This window comes from Drosophila elegans, unplaced genomic scaffold, assembly GCF_018152505.1.
Source record: "Drosophila elegans isolate 14027-0461.03 unplaced genomic scaffold, ASM1815250v1 contig_814, whole genome shotgun sequence".
NCBI lineage: Eukaryota > Metazoa > Arthropoda > Insecta > Diptera > Drosophilidae > Drosophila > Drosophila elegans.
In genome coordinates this window covers 14,227,897-14,244,822 of record NW_024546167.1, presented here as the reverse complement: position 1 = coordinate 14,244,822, position 16,926 = coordinate 14,227,897, and the positions used below count along the sequence as shown (strand labels likewise).

At 37.5% G+C, this 16,926-nt stretch overlaps 2 protein-coding genes across 5 annotated transcripts in view; one reads left to right on the top strand and one right to left on the bottom strand.

The window, feature by feature from the left end:
* The window catches only part of LOC108149383, a 42,750-nt gene that overhangs the window by 17,351 nt on the left and 8,473 nt on the right, over positions 1 to 16,926 (top strand). For 2 of the 3 annotated variants that reach the window (XM_017276911.1, XM_017276910.1), the window contains one exon: positions 12,660 to 12,689. The exons of the other annotated variant lie outside the window; for it this stretch is intronic. In XM_017276911.1, coding sequence (XP_017132400.1) covers positions 12,687 to 12,689 — 3 coding nt within the window. In that variant the 5' untranslated portion in view covers positions 12,660 to 12,686. The remainder of the gene's footprint in view (positions 1 to 12,659; positions 12,690 to 16,926) is intronic. 3 annotated transcript variants of the gene reach the window in all.
* Positions 14,222 to 16,363, bottom strand: LOC108149382 (probable cytochrome P450 310a1). 2 transcript variants are annotated; one of them, XM_041710178.1, is made up of 7 exons: positions 16,345 to 16,363; positions 15,647 to 16,261; positions 15,469 to 15,585; positions 15,224 to 15,405; positions 14,936 to 15,166; positions 14,604 to 14,873; positions 14,222 to 14,543 (listed from the first exon to the last, which is right to left on the bottom strand). In XM_041710178.1, exons 2-7 carry the CDS (start codon positions 16,135 to 16,137, stop codon positions 14,353 to 14,355), a joined length of 1,482 nt encoding a protein of 493 aa, XP_041566112.1. In that variant the 5' UTR covers positions 16,138 to 16,261; positions 16,345 to 16,363; the 3' UTR covers positions 14,222 to 14,352. The 2 variants fall into 2 exon arrangements, with proteins under 2 accessions (XP_041566112.1, XP_017132397.1); XM_017276908.2 differs by lacking the exon at positions 16,345 to 16,363 and having other exon boundaries at positions 15,647 to 16,302.

Below are 16,926 nucleotides of genomic sequence, written 5' to 3'. Positions count from 1 at the left end.
CATTTAAATTATTTATTTTACGCTTTACGAGCTTTTTATTTGGCTCATCATTTATTACATTTTTCGCTTTGGGAATGAGCAAGATTAATTAAGCGTTTAATCTTTGATTTATGGAGCTCGAATGTATTTACTTTTGGGTGGTCGTTTTTAGCCAGCGGCGTTGTAATCATAGAAGGGTTATATGCATATATTCGAAATTTGTATTTACTTAAAATTATAAACAAAAGCCAACGATTTAGCAAATGCAAACATTGTATAAATTTGTTTCGGTTTTTTGCAAAAACCAATTTATTCCAGTCAGACAGTGCGAAAATTGAAATATACGACGCGTGTCTGTGCAGAGACCACAGACATTTCAACAATTTAAACGTTTTTGGGTATGAAGAGGTTTTCCGCAATATGAAAAGGCCATAAAATAGTTATGTTTAGTTTTAGATGTTTTATTAAATTTAAATGTTACACCCTTCGTTTGTGATTTGCATGTTACTAAAATTTAAACCATGTTTTTATATGCTGTATTACTTAAAATTAACCTAAGTTAACCTAATAGTTTCCTGCAAATCGCTTCATACTTCCCATTTTTTTATAATTCAAAATGTAGTGCAACATTCATTTTTCATAAACCCACTGACAGGTGCAATCCATACCACAGCATTGCTTTACTTTAGTTAAGTCTGGTTTTTGTTGGACTTTTGTAAAGCTTGCCGCAAAAATGCGTTTAGGCCGCCTCAATGCAATCGGGCTGTAGTTTTTTTTTTCGCAAAAAAAAAAAAATAAATACAGTTGCGTAGCTGGCTTAGCCCACAAAAGCAGCGATGTACAGATATCGAAAATTGGGTTAAGCAACCTGTACTGGCCAGGTGTCTCTGTGCCTATGTTGGTTTATATGTATCTGTATCTGTCACCAGATCCACTTCCACTATTTTGTGTTTCGCTTTTTGCTCAATGAAAATGAAAGCAGGCCTCGGTAATCAAGAATACAAGTGGGTCGAAGATTTTCGCCGGCGCGTGAAAGTGAAAAGTGTGGAAAAGCCGACCGAATGCTGATGACCACACTTACTTTTGAGCCCCAGTGGCCCCCATCTCATTACGACTAATTTGTTTATTTTGCTTTGCCGTAAGGTTAGGTGTCAACGTGGGAGAATAGCTGACTGCGTTGAGAAAGTCCAGAGTTTGCTTACAGAGAAAGAAATTTTAAGTAATTGAATCTCAATTTTTTTTTACATAGTCTATTGCCAATTTGATGACCTTTTGATAATATGAGTTTATATCTAATATTTTAAATATGTTAATAACTCTTGATAATTAAAATATATATATATTAAAAATATTTATTTTATTTTATATTTATACATATATATTTAATTTACTAATCAATTTTTTCAGCTGTTGTAAATAAATGGCGCACATATTAAAGCTGATAAGATTTGTTTACATTTTCTGAATTTTAAATTAGAATACCCGAGAATTATATTATTCATAATATTGTTTGATGAATCATTTGTGAAATTAATATTAGTGCGGCTTAAAAAAATATATGTATATTTTAAAGTGATATGATTGGTTACAAATTGATAACCAAAGCTGGTGAAAAGTTTTCTTCATGTGTCTGGCCGGCTTTCCATGTTTGTTTTCCTCCCAACAAGGATCGACCAGCTCATTTGCATGACAAGCTGTCGGAAGCCGTCGTTGAATTCACGCAACATGCCCCAAAACACGATTGGATTATTCGAATTTCGAATGGATATATGTTTGCTTCTCTTGGCTGCTTAGGCATCGAGAGACAAATCACTTTTACCTGTTTGCGTCTGTCGTCTGCCACTTGGGTTACATATCATCCGCAGATACTGGGGCTATAAGTGGTGGTCAGCTTGGGCGGTGTCCCTGGTTTTTTCTGGCTTTCTACCCTAACCAGTTTTTCGGATTTTCTGTACGTGTCTTTTATTTTTTCTTTTTTTTTGCAGATTTATTGGTAATAATCATTTAGAGTTTATACAAATTGCATGAACAAGGCGAAAGTCGTCCGCTTGAATGGAGCTTATAGGTATATACCCATATCTATATCTATGATCGCTTCTATGTACATTTCTGAGCAAAGGCGTTGTCCCAACTTTGGTGGAATAAAACCTTAATTAAAGCCAAGATTGGCCGCAGCGGCACGATTTTCTTTCGAAATTGAACCACATTGTTCAGGCCGGCGACTATCATTAGGTTTGGCCTATACCATAATTGTTCAGATAATGGCAGAAATGCGTTGACTGGTAGTCTTAGGCCCAATTTAAATTACGTGAAATTACAGCACAGAAAGCGAATTTATTTTCACAGAAAGCGCTGAGTCTTTCGTTACTTTTTAAATATAGATACAAATTATTTAATGGCTTAAAGCAAATTACCAATTTTTAGCTTTGGGCAGGGAAGATACTTTATCATCAGTTTATAAAAAACTTTGTAAGATAGGTTTCCTGCTCAATAAAAAACTTAACAACCTTGGAATATTGACAATAAAAAAGTTGGTCAAAGGAAGTCATTCCGACACAATTTAGTTTTTTATAGAGATAAACAGTTTTTGGCTTTAAAATCTCTTTAAAACTGTATAACAATTTTGACATTAAATAAAAAAGGTTTGCAAAAATATAAGGTCTGTTTTTTCTTTTTTAATTTAAGCCAGCCTTTCGTTAGGCATAGTTCTTTGGCCAAATTCAAAGTGTAATAAACGACAGTTGTCATGGCAGCAAACGCAAATATACAGCGACTGATGGGGAGTCTATTGTTTGAGCGTTGTCAATATGAAAAACGCATAAATCTTGTCTGTGGTTTGGGGAGGAAAATGGGAAGGCCTTCAAAACTGTATTCGCATTTGCTCTACTTATTTGCATAGACTGGGAGTTGATGGGGCCAAATAAATTTCGGTGTTCCATATTCAAGGCATGTCACGTGATTTGATGAAAATCAAACTCAATTTTAGTGCTTTACTCACGAAATATTTATTTCCCCTTCACATATATCATGGAGAACATCAATAAAATTGAGGCTCGTCTGGTTTTTGGCGTTGGCAAGTAAATTGAAACCTTTTTTGTTATCCCCAAATGTTCTTTTCTTATCATCTTACATTACTTGATTGGAATGCGGTTTGATTGGTTTCTTCTTCGTCTGATAAATCTCAAACAAGAGTTTTTAATTATTTGAGAGAGTGCTGGCCAAAAAGGAAAGGAATGTTTCCTGCCGTTTTTGAGTTATGCGATGGCTCCCCTTAAAAAAATGAAAACTTGTTTTAGGCCTTGCAAACAGGAAACACGCGTCGTCTGAATTCAGGTTTTCTTGGATGATAATGATTTTTTGGCGCGGCAGGTGAACGAGAACTTGTTCTCCTGTTCACACAACCCCGCTAAAAGGAAAGTACAACTTTTATCGGAAATAAAAATGATTTTTACATATGCAAAATTAATGTTAATTCGGCATTTGCAAAACAAACATTCAGCGACCTTAGCAAAATGTGATTTCGCACTAGAAATTCGACTCACGTTTCGTGGCTTTGGGGGCCGTTGAGCGCAAGTCCATATAATGTCTATATAATCCCCATTCCCAAAACGAAAACAAGTGCGAGCATGACATTTAAAATTTGACCAACACTTTTCAATTGTTCCCATGAATTGCATGCTAATTAGGCATTGGCGGAATGATTGATGGATGGCTGTTCGGATTGACATGGGGGCTTAAGCGACTTACAAACATTTGGCCAACTTGCAATACGGTTATGTTCACACCCACCCAGACAATTGGTCTTGGAGGTGTTTTTCCGATGGTCGGCAAAATGTTTTCGGCATTCGGCAGTTTTTGAGTTTCGCTTTCAACCATTTGAAGGTCTAGCTGAAGAAGCAGAAAAATTTAAGTTAATTGTACTTGGATAGGCCATTGTGTGACTTGCATTGTCTGGTTTTAAAGCACTTTTTATATTGTGTTATAATTTTTTATGTTAGTTTTATTGTCGGTGACAGGGGAGGCCACACAATGAGAGCTTCTTTAAATTTTATGAGGGCGGGCAAAAGAAAGTTATTTTTGTACAAAGTCAAAGGCGTAGCCTTGAGTGTGATTAACAGGGATTTTTTCCAAGTTAATTATAGAATTTAATTACATTTATGAAAGCAATTTCAAAGCTTTTAAGCTAAGAAGCAATATATTTTTGCTGCTGTAATAATTATTTTGCAAAGACATGACTTGAACCCTTTCCAAAATCTGAGTATAATTTTACCCCCAAACGTGGGTGTAGCTAATTGTTTGTGGTTTCTTTTACAAAATTTAAATAAACCCAAAGGCATAGCGTGAATAATTGGACAGAGACAGCAAATCAAAGAAAGAGTCAGCTGGCGAAAAAATAGGTGTCCAAGTCCATAAAACATAATGTTTGGACTTGACTTTCACTCTTCTCCGAGCATTGATCTTTCTCTCTCCATCTTCATCTCCAAAATCGGTGGTGGTAAAACTCAGAAGGTAAAACCGCAAAGATCAGAGTGACCGCTGCCAATGGAATTTCACTTTTGTTTTCGATACACACAAGAAATTTGATTTTGATGACTTTGATTAACATAGATTTCGTTTGACTTTAATTCGGTCTTTAATTGGACATCGTACAGCGACACGTCCAGCAATTTAGCCAGTTCATCAATCAGTCAATCAGTCGCTCACAATCGTCGTCATCATTGTCAAACAAAATTGGTTTCCGTTTCGTGTTGTTTTTATGAGTTTTTTGAATCCTCGTCAGTGGCAATTAGTTGCAAGTTGTAACCAGTTTTAAGTGAAGATGGCAAAAGTGGGAGTAAATGCTGTTGCATGCAACATCCATCCAAGCAGACACTTTTCGGCTTCCGAACTTTTTTGGCCAAAAACTTCTTTCGCTCATCTTGCAAACTCCCCGCAGACAAGGCGATGTTAATTTTACATATTGCAACATTTGACGTTGACTTGCCTTTGGATTGTCTCTCGACTTGGCTTACAAACTTATTACAATAGCTATGGCTGCACAAATGTGAACAGTCAGCTCCCAGACGAACTCCGCTCCCCTTTACTCGCTCCACCCCCTCATTGTAATGGCAAAACTTGGTTGTTGTTTTCAGAGGTGGCACAAGATATCATTTATTTTTACCCAGTGAAGGTACAATAAATATATTTGGGTTAAAGCTGTTTTTTTTGTGAACAAAACACTTGTCAGAGTGAAGCTTTAGGATGGGATAAACATTTACCTCAAAAGACAGCCAATGCCTTTCCTTATTTATTTAACATTAGTTATATAAGCAAACATATATTTTTATTATTGGAAAGTGGTTGGCAATTTCTTAATACAAAATTGGTTTGTATTTATTTTTTAAACCCATTTCAATTTAATTCTTATTGTTTGCCATAAATATTTATCGTCAACAAAATATTTAATTACAATCTTAAAATTTGTTTTGTACATGGGATATTTTTTAAGGTTTGTTGACCAAATAAAATATTTTGCATATCAGTAACTATTAGTAATACTTCACTTCTTAAAAGAAAGTATATTTGTATATGTAGACAACTTGATATTAAAAATTATTTTAAGCTAGGCAAGCTAAAAAAATAGAATCAGGACCTGAAAATGTACTTGTACCCAAACACTTTTCATCACTGACTCCTTTCGTTTCGCAGTTTGTTGCATTCAGCGCGTTGACAACAAATGGCACTAAATTTTTGCCATTGCATAATAAACTCTCGACGCTGCCGCTGATGATGCCAGTGAAGATGAAGGGTTCACTGTAGCTTGTGGGGGGCCTCACTGTAGTTCAGCCGAGTTGGGCAACTATAGAGACAATAACTTTTCTTATGATGCCATTTTTCACGTGGAAAACTTCAGCCGTCTGCTGTGAGAAATTGCGGTGGATGGGGTGAGGGAAAAGTCAGGATAAGTGGAAATAAGGGGAGATAAATTGTTAGGGGAGCAGGGTGAATATTGTGGGATAAATCTCAAAGCGCTTCCTTGTTGGATTGCTTTATTGATTTGGATGAACGGATTTGGCCATGGATAAATGGGATTTTTCAATCGATTTTATCGTGTTTAACTGTCATGAAGGGATTATACTTTGGATCCATTTGCCTATTTGTATTTGTTTAATATAAAGACAACTTCTATATGTTAACCTAACCTTGCCATCAGTTTAAAATACTAAATCGTATCATTTGTTAATTAAGTGACTCACTGCATTAAAAGTCCATAGCACCATTATTAATCATTCCATGGCTGCCTCCATTTATCTACCGATTAAGTAAACCATTCCCCCAGCTTTAAGTTGGCAAACTTCTATAATAAACTTGGCTGACAAATATATTTAACACAACTTCCAAGTTTTCACTTGTGACCACAGAAACTACAATCACAGCACCACCCCCTCCACCGATCCAATATACATCACTGCACTTGAACACAAGCCAAGTTAAAGTTTTTGGTGGAGGAACAAGTAAATTCCGCAAGAATGTCGGGGAGCGTATCACCAAGTTAACATTGTGCTTGGTTTGTAAATGGGCCGAAACGGAACTTGTCGTATATTAACCAAACTAACGATGTACGTATCCATTTCCACAGCTTCCTAGAAAAGTACAGTCAAACTTCTGTGCTTGGAAAGTCAAACATCTTTGTTAAAAGAGCTTCAAATGTAAAGTATTGCTGCTATTATAAGTATGCATACATTAGAAGAAACTTGATTAATGCTAAACAGAGTTTTTAATTAATAATGAAAAATAAAAACATATTAGTCAAATGCTTTCCAGGTTTTGTCCTTAATATAGTAACATATTTATTATAGAACATAGAAGTTCATCTGTATTTGAATCTTTTCCTGCATGTCCGGAACTATGGTTGTGTAAGAATCGGAAGAAGATGGAAGCGGTTGTGGGAGTGTACTTCAAGTTAACCTCTAATTGCCATTGCCCCAAGTGCACCGAGCGGCAATATGCTGCTCTTTTTTTGTGACCCCCTCTTGGGCAAAGCAACCGACCGCACTGTGACCCCTTTCCACAGGCTAATCAAATGTTACATGCAACGTTGGAGCAGTTTTTATTGTACTTTGCCGCCGGGCAGCAACAGTAACAGCGGCTCCCTACAATAACCCATCAGACCCTTCAAACGTCCCCGTCACATACTTATACCTTTCTATATATAGAGGAAGAATAGAACCTGAGGTTGTCATTTGGCCGCCTTTGTTGGGGGCAGTGTGTGAACTTGTGTATGTCTGTGAGTGTGTGTGCTGGAGGATTGGGACTCGTGTGTGTGTTTTAACCCCATTGATCTGATGATGACTAGCCCAAAGGCAATCCTGTCCCGCCAGCGAGATTCTAACAATTTGTTGTGCTCACATGACTAAGGGTATATGTATGATAGGTATGTTCAGCAAAAGATTTAACAAGCAAAGAACAAAATATATAATAGAAATTTAATTAATTATATTTATTTACATTAAACAAAAATATTTAAAATTTTCCCTAAAATAGAAAAAGTTTGAATTTGCGGCTTAATGATGTTAGTGCTTTTAAATAAGTTCTTGAACTTATTGCTTAAATATAAAATAGACATTTTTGGCTTACAGTACATCTACCTTTTAATATAGTGTGTGTTACTTTGCTTTGTTTTTCCGGTAATATTTCCTAAACAACCTTCCTTTAAATTAGGGTATCTCAACTTCATTTTCCGTAAATAAATTGCTGCCCCATTGTGTTTTTGTATCCCTCGCATGCATATACACGTAAACCTTAACTTTATTTACGTGCTTGATTAGAAGTAGGAAGCTAGACCAGCCCGTTAGGGTCTTTTCTGTTTTGTGTTGTTTAGCGACGCTATCAATCTGATGTCCCCACATATGCCCCAGCGCCCCAACCCCTGCCACGCCCCTCGATTGGCCCCTGAAATACGCCGCCGTAAACCCGTGTTAATACCCTTTGGCGTCACTGTTATGAGTCGAGTTGCGCTAAAGGAGGTGGGCCAATTCTCCTTATCATTGTGCAAGCGAAAACTTAATTGAACGGCATTTGACATAGTTCAAGGCGATAGAACCATAAACATGGTTACCCCTCGAGCGCCTTTTCCCTTTCGGATTAGATGGAGAATTGACTTTGTTGTACGGAAAATTAGTTTCATATGTGAATTGCGCATCATTTGGTGACGACGTTACATTCCGTGTGACATCGAAACCCAGAAAAAAAGCCCTGGGCATAAAGCTACGCCAGATTATGCTGCATGTCGAGAAGGAGATGGCTCCCATTCCCGTTCCCAATCCCTCTTCCCTTGGACGCGATTCCCCGAATCCCGTTTCCTATCCAAAGCCAAATGTCACGCCAAACCAGCACCAGCAAGAAATGCAACAACTGCAGCAGTTCAAGCTGCTTTCCACTGATTGCGAAAATCATGCCGACAAGAAAAAACTATCCAGATCTTTATAGTCGACTTTGGAATATCTCGTACTTTATTCGGATATAGTTAGTAAAACTCTTGGAACAAATACAATATCGAAATATTAATGTTATCAGAGATTTTGAGTTAGAAGTGCTTTCGAATAAATACTAATATAAATTACTTAAACAAATGTATGTCCTAGCACCCTTTGCATACCCAGTAAAAAAAGAGTTACCAGAATGTGGCATGTGACAGGGCAGAAAAGAAGAGCTCCAGCTCCAACCAACCATCCACGTCCCTCCACTTTTTTTGCAGCTGCGAAATGCAACCAACTGCAGTGTCCCCAAGCTTTTGCCGTTTGGAATCCACAGCAGCGGGGACCAGCATCTCTCATCCAAAGTGAAATTTTGTCAATGCATCTGGATGTGGCTTAAGGGTTAGCCAAAGCCATGGAGCAGGAAGAGTCAGGGATTGAGTTATGAGCACCAGCCAGTGAAGTAAATTAGAGGAGGCAAGAAGGAGTTGTGAATGTTTTCAGCCAAGGGATCAGCTGCAGAGCTTGCTGTGGGCAATAGAAATATATGTATACTGCAACCGGAATTAGGTAGTCAAAGGTTCATCCGGTTCATGAAGAGCTCAGCCCTTTGAAGGAGCCAATTTGATGAGTAGCCTGGATTTTATCGGTCTATCTTGAAATTTTAGCTTACGAAGAGTTTATTTAAGCAAGAATGTAAAGGAGTTTATGAAAATATGTAAATACATGTAAAATAACACTGAAAATAAGACATTTGAAAATAACTTCACCAAAAATATAGGAAATAAATTAAATTATGGAATAATAATCTTTAAATCTAACATTATTTAAGACTTTACAACCCAACTCATAATTCTTAATTCTACTTTTCTGCTCACGCATTTACACACCTGTACATTTCGGTCAAAAGGTGGGCCATTGTTATAATTAAGCTTTTCAATAATTTGATTTATATTCGATCATAAATTAAATAACTTTCGTGCACAACTGTGCAGCGGCATGTTCATTTGGATTACATTTGGCACATTTGCAGTTGATGCACGGCCCTAATGGTAATTAATTAGGCATTTAATTCAATTAGCAGTGCAAAGTGCACACAGGTCACAATATCCGCTAATTTCTGGTTAAATGCAATGGAAATGATTATGGCCAGCAAAGCGCTTTGTTCACCGCTTTGGGGCTTTAAAATGTAAGCCGAAACTTCCATGAATTTGAACACATAATTTACACCTGTGCGGGTGCGCGTTTTGTTGTAAATTCTGGAGCGGGCGAAATTTAGCATTAAAGTGAGTGATATGAATTTCAATTTGCGGAAGGGAAACACATAAATGGCGAATGCTCTTTTCGGCTAATTCCATTATATACATCTCAGGTTCTGTATGTACTCATTCCAAGTGACAGACTTGGGCAATTTCCGCTCCACGGAAATGTGCACAATTTAATTTTGGCCTGCGGTGAACAGGGGTTTCTTCATTTTTCCACTGGTTTTTCCTTCTCCAGTGGCATTCAAGAAACATCTTTTGGTCTAGCCAGGCAGAAGTTTAGTTAACTCCGCATATCTTCATCTGCGGATCTCTCCGCGGAGTTGATAATTTTCTGCTTGAGTGTGTTGCAGACTTCCCTCAGCTGCTGTTGGTTTTAATTAGAATTAGCAAGTCGCTCGTCGTGCCTACAAAAATGAGTTGTACTCACACATGACTGGCATGCTGTTGGCCCCAAAGTGAGCAAGAAGTTCCCAGCTCCCCCCTTCATTTGGCTTAAGATAATTTTTTGTTCACCGTGAAAACATAAATTTAAGTTGCCTTTATTACCACCGAGCACATTCACGCACGTTTTTCGCCTCCATGCCCAAAAACTTTGTATATCCGAAATTTTCTTGGAAAATTAACAACACTCGTGTCTTTGATTTATCGCGATAAGCGGATGTTGTTGCTTGCCGCTTCCTATTGTTTGTGGCGCGGATGGTTGGGTGGGTGGGGCTGCACAGATTTCGATTTTGTCAGGCCCCACATATATATGCAGATTGATTTTGGGGCTTTAATTAAGTTATCTAGTTTGGCATTTTGATAAATGCTTTCGGCGCTTCGTTACGCCGGGTAATTGAAAATGAAGGCTAAATGATTTTAACCATTAGGAAGGTTACGCTTCTGAGCAAGAAGAATGGGTTCTGAGATTACGGAACTAGTTGGTTGATTAAGGAAATGTAAATAATTTATAAGAGAAGGGATGTTTTATAAGTTTATAATACAATAAGGTGTGAAACAGGTATATTTTACTTTGTAATATTTATTTGAAAAGTGGTGAATAGTGCAATAAATTATTATTATTTGATCAATTTTAAATGAATTATTCTTTTAAATAATACAAAATAATAACTAGGTCAATTGTTTAAAGTTCAAAAACCAGTACGCATCATCCTGATGTGAGATAATGAAATAATTCAAGTGCCGCCCACTTCGTAAGCTCCGAATTCAACGCACTATTTAAGCAGACCTGTAAAATGACAGACACATAAATTAATTAAAAGTCGGAAACAGATAAAAATATTGTGTAAAGGAGGCGAAGCAGACCGAAGAAAAGAAAATAAAAGAAAGAGAAAAAGGCAGACAAACAAATTACACATGCGACTGGTGGCCGCGACAGTTTGGCTGACAATAATTAAAGCAACTGCACACAGCCGCCAATAACAACAACAAACAGCTGCACGCAAACACCAGCGGCATCCTCAAACATCCTCTTCTCATCTCGTCAGAATAAATCATGTCGCACATCGCGAATGATCTATATATATGTGCAGTTTGAAGGGCGACAGGCGGATGCATCATGCAACTCCATGTGGCAATTATGTGAATGCAACGCACACAAATTGAAAAAGTAAACCAACTGAACCCACTGCCGCCCAGCTCAGACCAAACATGAAGACATATTCCACAGACAGTGCAACTGCTTTAAATAGAACTAGGAAGTACGCCTCATAACACTTCATAAAAATAAAAAAATTTTAAAAAATAACTATTAGGAAAATATTATGACATCGGTTTCACATTTTTAAATATTTCTATAAATTCACAGAATATAATTTAATACAATCTCATTTATAGAAGTAGCACTGTTTCAGAAACAGTTTAACTGCCATTTGCTCGCACAGTTTTCCTGAAATTCCCCTTTTAACATTTTTCTTCAAGCTCGTAATGATTATAATCTTCATACACGACAAATACACACTTGCACCCTTGCCAACTTTAACTGTTAAACAAATATTCATAAAAAAAACCCCAGAGAGAGAACAATTAAAGGCCAACATTTATTTAGTTTTATTACTGCTGACCCTCTGAGGTCGTCTGTTACTTTATCTTTTTTGGAGCACAGTTGGGAGAATTTTTAAATGAGGGGGAGAAGTGAAAAGATGCAGCATATAAACACATGAAATGACCGTCAATTAAATTGTTTTCTTAACCACTCTGCAACTGGGAAAGTTTTTAAACGAGAAAACTTCTTATCCAATTAGCGAACATAATTGCTGTGGTGAGCAAAAACAAGAATTAAATTTATGAAATTTAAAGCAACAGAATTTAAAAATTAATATGAAAGCTTTAACGAAAAAACGAAACGAAAATTATTAATATTATTAATCATCAATTATTTATCTCAGCAGAGTAAAAATTCGATTTTTGTTGTAACCGCTTAATTCAATATTGATTACACAACTTTAATATTTGAAATTTCTCTTAGCTGTTCAAAACTGTTTAAATGTAGTCAACGCCAAAATATATTCCTTATGAGAGCTTCTTTGTTATGCAAAGACATTTTTCGTTTTCTTATGCAAATATTCCGCATATTTGTGGGCTTAAATTGAACGAAATAAAACGCTCTAGCTTGATATGATATTTGCTAGTCACATAACAAATACTTCCCCTAGTTGAGCCACTTAAATGCATTTAAAGTGATTTTATTTAAGCAGCCAAATGTGTTGCACAACTTTGGCATGGCAAAAACAATAAAAGTCAAACAAAAAGTCATATGTCAATTGGGTAATTAAAGGCGACTGCTGCGATAACCTTTTGTGTCACTCTGTTTATTGTTATAGTAACAAATTTATCTTTCACTTTAGCTGCCGTTCAATTGTAATCTGGTTTTGTTTTTAAAGCAAAAGTTCAATAACACAACTCCATAAATGTGCATTTGATTAATTGATTCTACTTTTGTTTTTCTGTCTCCTTGCAGTTAACCCCGAAAACAGATCTTGAAATTATGGTAAGTTAATAACCCTAATTGGGCAACAACTTTACATGAAAATTAGCATTACGCGGTGCATGTCCCATGGGTAAAATAAATCATAATTAAGCGAGGAGAAATGAAAATTGTATGCTTTTTGCGGCGCATAATTTATGCCCAACGATGAAAGCAACTTTGTACTTGCTTTTTAAATTTGACTTGTGCGGTTTTCCGGACTTGGGCTGCCGTTTTGACCGCTTAATGTGGAGGAATGAGTAATGTTTAAATGTAACCAGGACAATGGCAGCCAAGATTGCGCCAAAGGGAGTTGCCTCCGAATCTCTCGCCATCTCCTGGGCTATCTCATGCAATTTATATTCGACACTTGCCTCGCCTTGCCTGCGAACTGGGTCAAAACATGTGAAGAGCTCCACTTGCTCCTGTTGTCGTGTAGTCGTGCCGGTGGATTTTATCTGGTGGTTGGTGCTTGGGTCCTAAATTCTCTGGGCTGCCCCATGACTCTTGCAACCCCTGTTCGTTTGATTGAATTTCAATTTTAATACTTTGGCCAGAGCAAGAGTCGTAAAGTTTGCTGTCGATTTCGGACTTTTTCCAGGTCATTTATCCCCAAAAACTCAGCTCCAGCTCGGTCTCAATTAGTTTGATGGGTTTGTTTTTTGGGGGGAACGGCCGAAAAGTTTTCATTAATGTAAAACACTTTACGCACTCATTAGAGTCATTTGTTTGTGACATCTCTATCTCTCTTTCCGTTTCTCCAGTCCGGTCTGTGGATGATAAATGTGTCCATAATGCGGCCTAATTGCGGCATCATTAGAGGCGCCTCTTGGCCCTTATTGTCACTCTTCGAAACTGGATTGGCACAGTGAAAGAAAAAAAACTAGGGATTAAAAAAATGGGTCAATATTTTAAGCTTAAACGGGTTCAGAAGAATCATTTATATTTTTTGAAGTTCAAATGGTTGTTATGTATCAAAAGATATTTATTTAAGAAATATATTACTTTCTTAATTTAATATAATGATTTATGTTATTCACCCATTACTATAATTAGTTTGTATCATTAGTTTTTAGACGTGTTTTTTAATTTAAATATTATTTGAGGTAACACATAATTTTTTTTTTGAGTGTTGGCCAAACGAGATGGGTACTTGAAATGGACAGACTGACTTGACTTTTACATATTTGTGGAGAGTAGAGCAGAGGCTCGGCAATCGGTATCCAGTTGGCTGTCATGTTGGATTGGCAACAAAGCAAATCAAATTTAATGATAAACTCAAATGGAAGCACATGTCTTTTCCGCCCGAGATGATGTCTCCTTCTTACCGCCCCCATATACTCCAGAATTGCTTCTCTATATCCGTGTTGGCGTAAACAACAACAGAGACACATAGGAATGACTAATTTAATGCTGCGAGTTTGCCGTTGTGTGACGTTACGTATACGCACCGTGTGCCCCAGGACCTTTTGGCATTTTGCAAAAGTTAACGAAGCGAGCGAAGCAAACGAGAGCAGACAGAAACAACAACAGCAACAACAACAAGAAGGAAGAACTGTGGCCATAATATACTGAATTTTATTTATAGCATAATTTCAGGTGTCGCGCACAGACGACAAAGTGTTGAAAAAGATGCACAAATTAAAGAACTTAGCTGCTTAAAGAGCATACCTAACCTAACCTTAGTTTAACCATAAAATTTCGGTTTTATTTCGCGTCTCTTCAATTTGACTTTTAGTCCATCCTTTGTGTTTATAAAGGGAGCTGGTTGATGTGAAACTTCGAGGGTTGCAATTATGTTGGGATCCAATTCCATGTGAAAGTTTTGCAGAAGTTTGATCAGCGCCACTTTAATTACCAACTTGGCAAAGTTCTGACCTGTAATTAAGTAGGAATTATATTCTTAAAATATGTTTCGGGTGTCGAATAAATACATACCAACACATTGTGCTCCACCAATACCAAATCCTATGAAAGCATTGCTCTTAGTCTTATCTTTGCATTGGCCCACATCACTTCCAGATTGCAGAAATCGAACAGGCTTATATTTCATCGGTTCACTGAAATACTTTTCATCTCTGTGTATGGCCAGCAAAGGAACCATTAAAGTCTTTCCCTCATCTATGGTAAATTTCGAGTTGGGCAGTGAATAGCTTTTACGGCAAATGCGTTCAATAATGGGTAAAGGCGGGTATTTGCGAACAGTCTCTGCAAAAGGTTAAACAAGTTGGCTTATCAATAATTTATTATTAATTTAAGCTCGAACTCACCTTTTAGACACATTTCCATATACTTTAGACCATCCAGCTCATCAAACTTTAGCTGCTCATTTTCATTGCTCAGTTCCTTGATTTCAGCTTGAAGTTTCTCCACAATTAAAGGTTCTTGCAGGATTTCAAAGAGTGTAAAGGTGATGGTAGAGGACACTGCCTCTAGGGATGCCTTCAAAAGATCCTCAGCCACTTTAGCCAAGCGTTTGATAGACAAAAGTTTTTCTGGATCTATGAATAAATAATTTAATATTTTTATTTATTTAAAATTCAATATTTATGCCATACCATTATTCGTTTCCAGCTGCCATTTATCGCCACCAACTTCATTGCCATTTCGAAATCTGACTAGTAATTGTAAAATATCCTTTCGTATCAGTCCATGATCTTCTCTTAATTCCACACTCTGTTTTATTAGATCCCTTAAGCGATAGGTAAATGAGGATTTCTGAGGCAGGCGACCCAAAGTGCTGAGGATGGGATTAAAATATGATTAGGTATATAGAGTGGGGAATTTTTTGGCTTGTACCTACAAGGATTGAATAGAGGCCTGTTTGTGACTCAGGTAGCTGGTCAAGATGTGATCCTTCTGCTCAAAGTTGTTAATATCCACGCCGTAAATGAGATTGCCAATGATGTTGATTGAGTAACTAAAATGAATAATTAAATGAAAATATACAAAATCAGAGGGATATACAAAAAAATCCTTACACTCCCAATATTTGTTGAAGATCCAATTCCAAATGACCTCCTTGTATTTGTTCCTGCTCCGTCAAGTGGCTAATCAAATGATCACCCACTTTCTGGACCTGCCCGAACATCTCGGACAATCTTTTAGCGCCAAACATGGGTGCCAGTTTCTCCAGCAGATTGAACCGTCGATAACCCTTGACATAGTCCCACTTGAGTTCGTTGAAGTGTCCATTCGATTGCTGCAGAATCGTCTGGGCCAGCTCCACACTACGCACCAGGAGGACGGGCCTGAAGAAGCAGTAGATGCCCAGCAGACGATCCCGTCCCGACTGGTAGGCCTCGCAGATGGCCTCCACGTGTCGGAATTCCCGCCTGTATGCCTTCTGCAGGAAACTCCATGTTATGCCGGCCTTTTCCGAGGGGAATCCCCTGCGTCGCCAGTGGCTGTAAATGTGGCGTACGGTGAGGAAGACCACCGAATACAGTAGAATGGGCAGGAGCAGCCACATTGTGTCGATGATGTTGCGATGCCGACGGGCCTTGACAGACTACTGCGGTACTGCTGAACAACTAAAGCCGATTCTGAGGACGTCTGCCCCGATGGCAGATAATTACTGCGAGTTGGCAGGCCCACTGAGGATGATAATGATTATAATACAAATGATAATGATAATGACGAAGATGCCAAACGAAATCGAAAGTCGCGATCGACTCACCGCTCCTCTCGTCTGCCAACTGACAACTGCAAGTCCATCTTGCCTGACCAAAATAACAAAAGCGAGATTCGAACAAATTGAAAAAAATAAATTCCGTGCATGCTATCACATACTGGGCCAGTTATCTCTCTGTCTCTCTTTTTGACTGAGCGTCCTGATAGTAATTTATACAGTCGCAGGGCTGTACCATGTTATTATCAAAGTCTGGGGCAAGTTTTTGTACCCAAAAATGTACCCATGATCAGCGGAGTATATTGGGCTTCAAAGGCATTCGGTAAACTATATTATTTAATTACACATTCAAACAGACACGTAAAGTAAAGATAGTTTAATCTGAATGAATTTCAAATTACCAAAAATTAAAGTTTTGTCGATATGTTGTCGATGCAACAATCATTCTGCATTCACTTTCTTTTGTTTTATTTTTTTCCCCCCTACAAATGTGCCCAGATTTATATTTGTTGATAAGAATAGACATCATTTAGTTATTTACTATATTAATCGCAGCGTCATCAGCCTCGCTTCAATGGATTTTGATTGGAAACATAATCAATGGAGGCAATGATTTCCAAGGCGGTTACG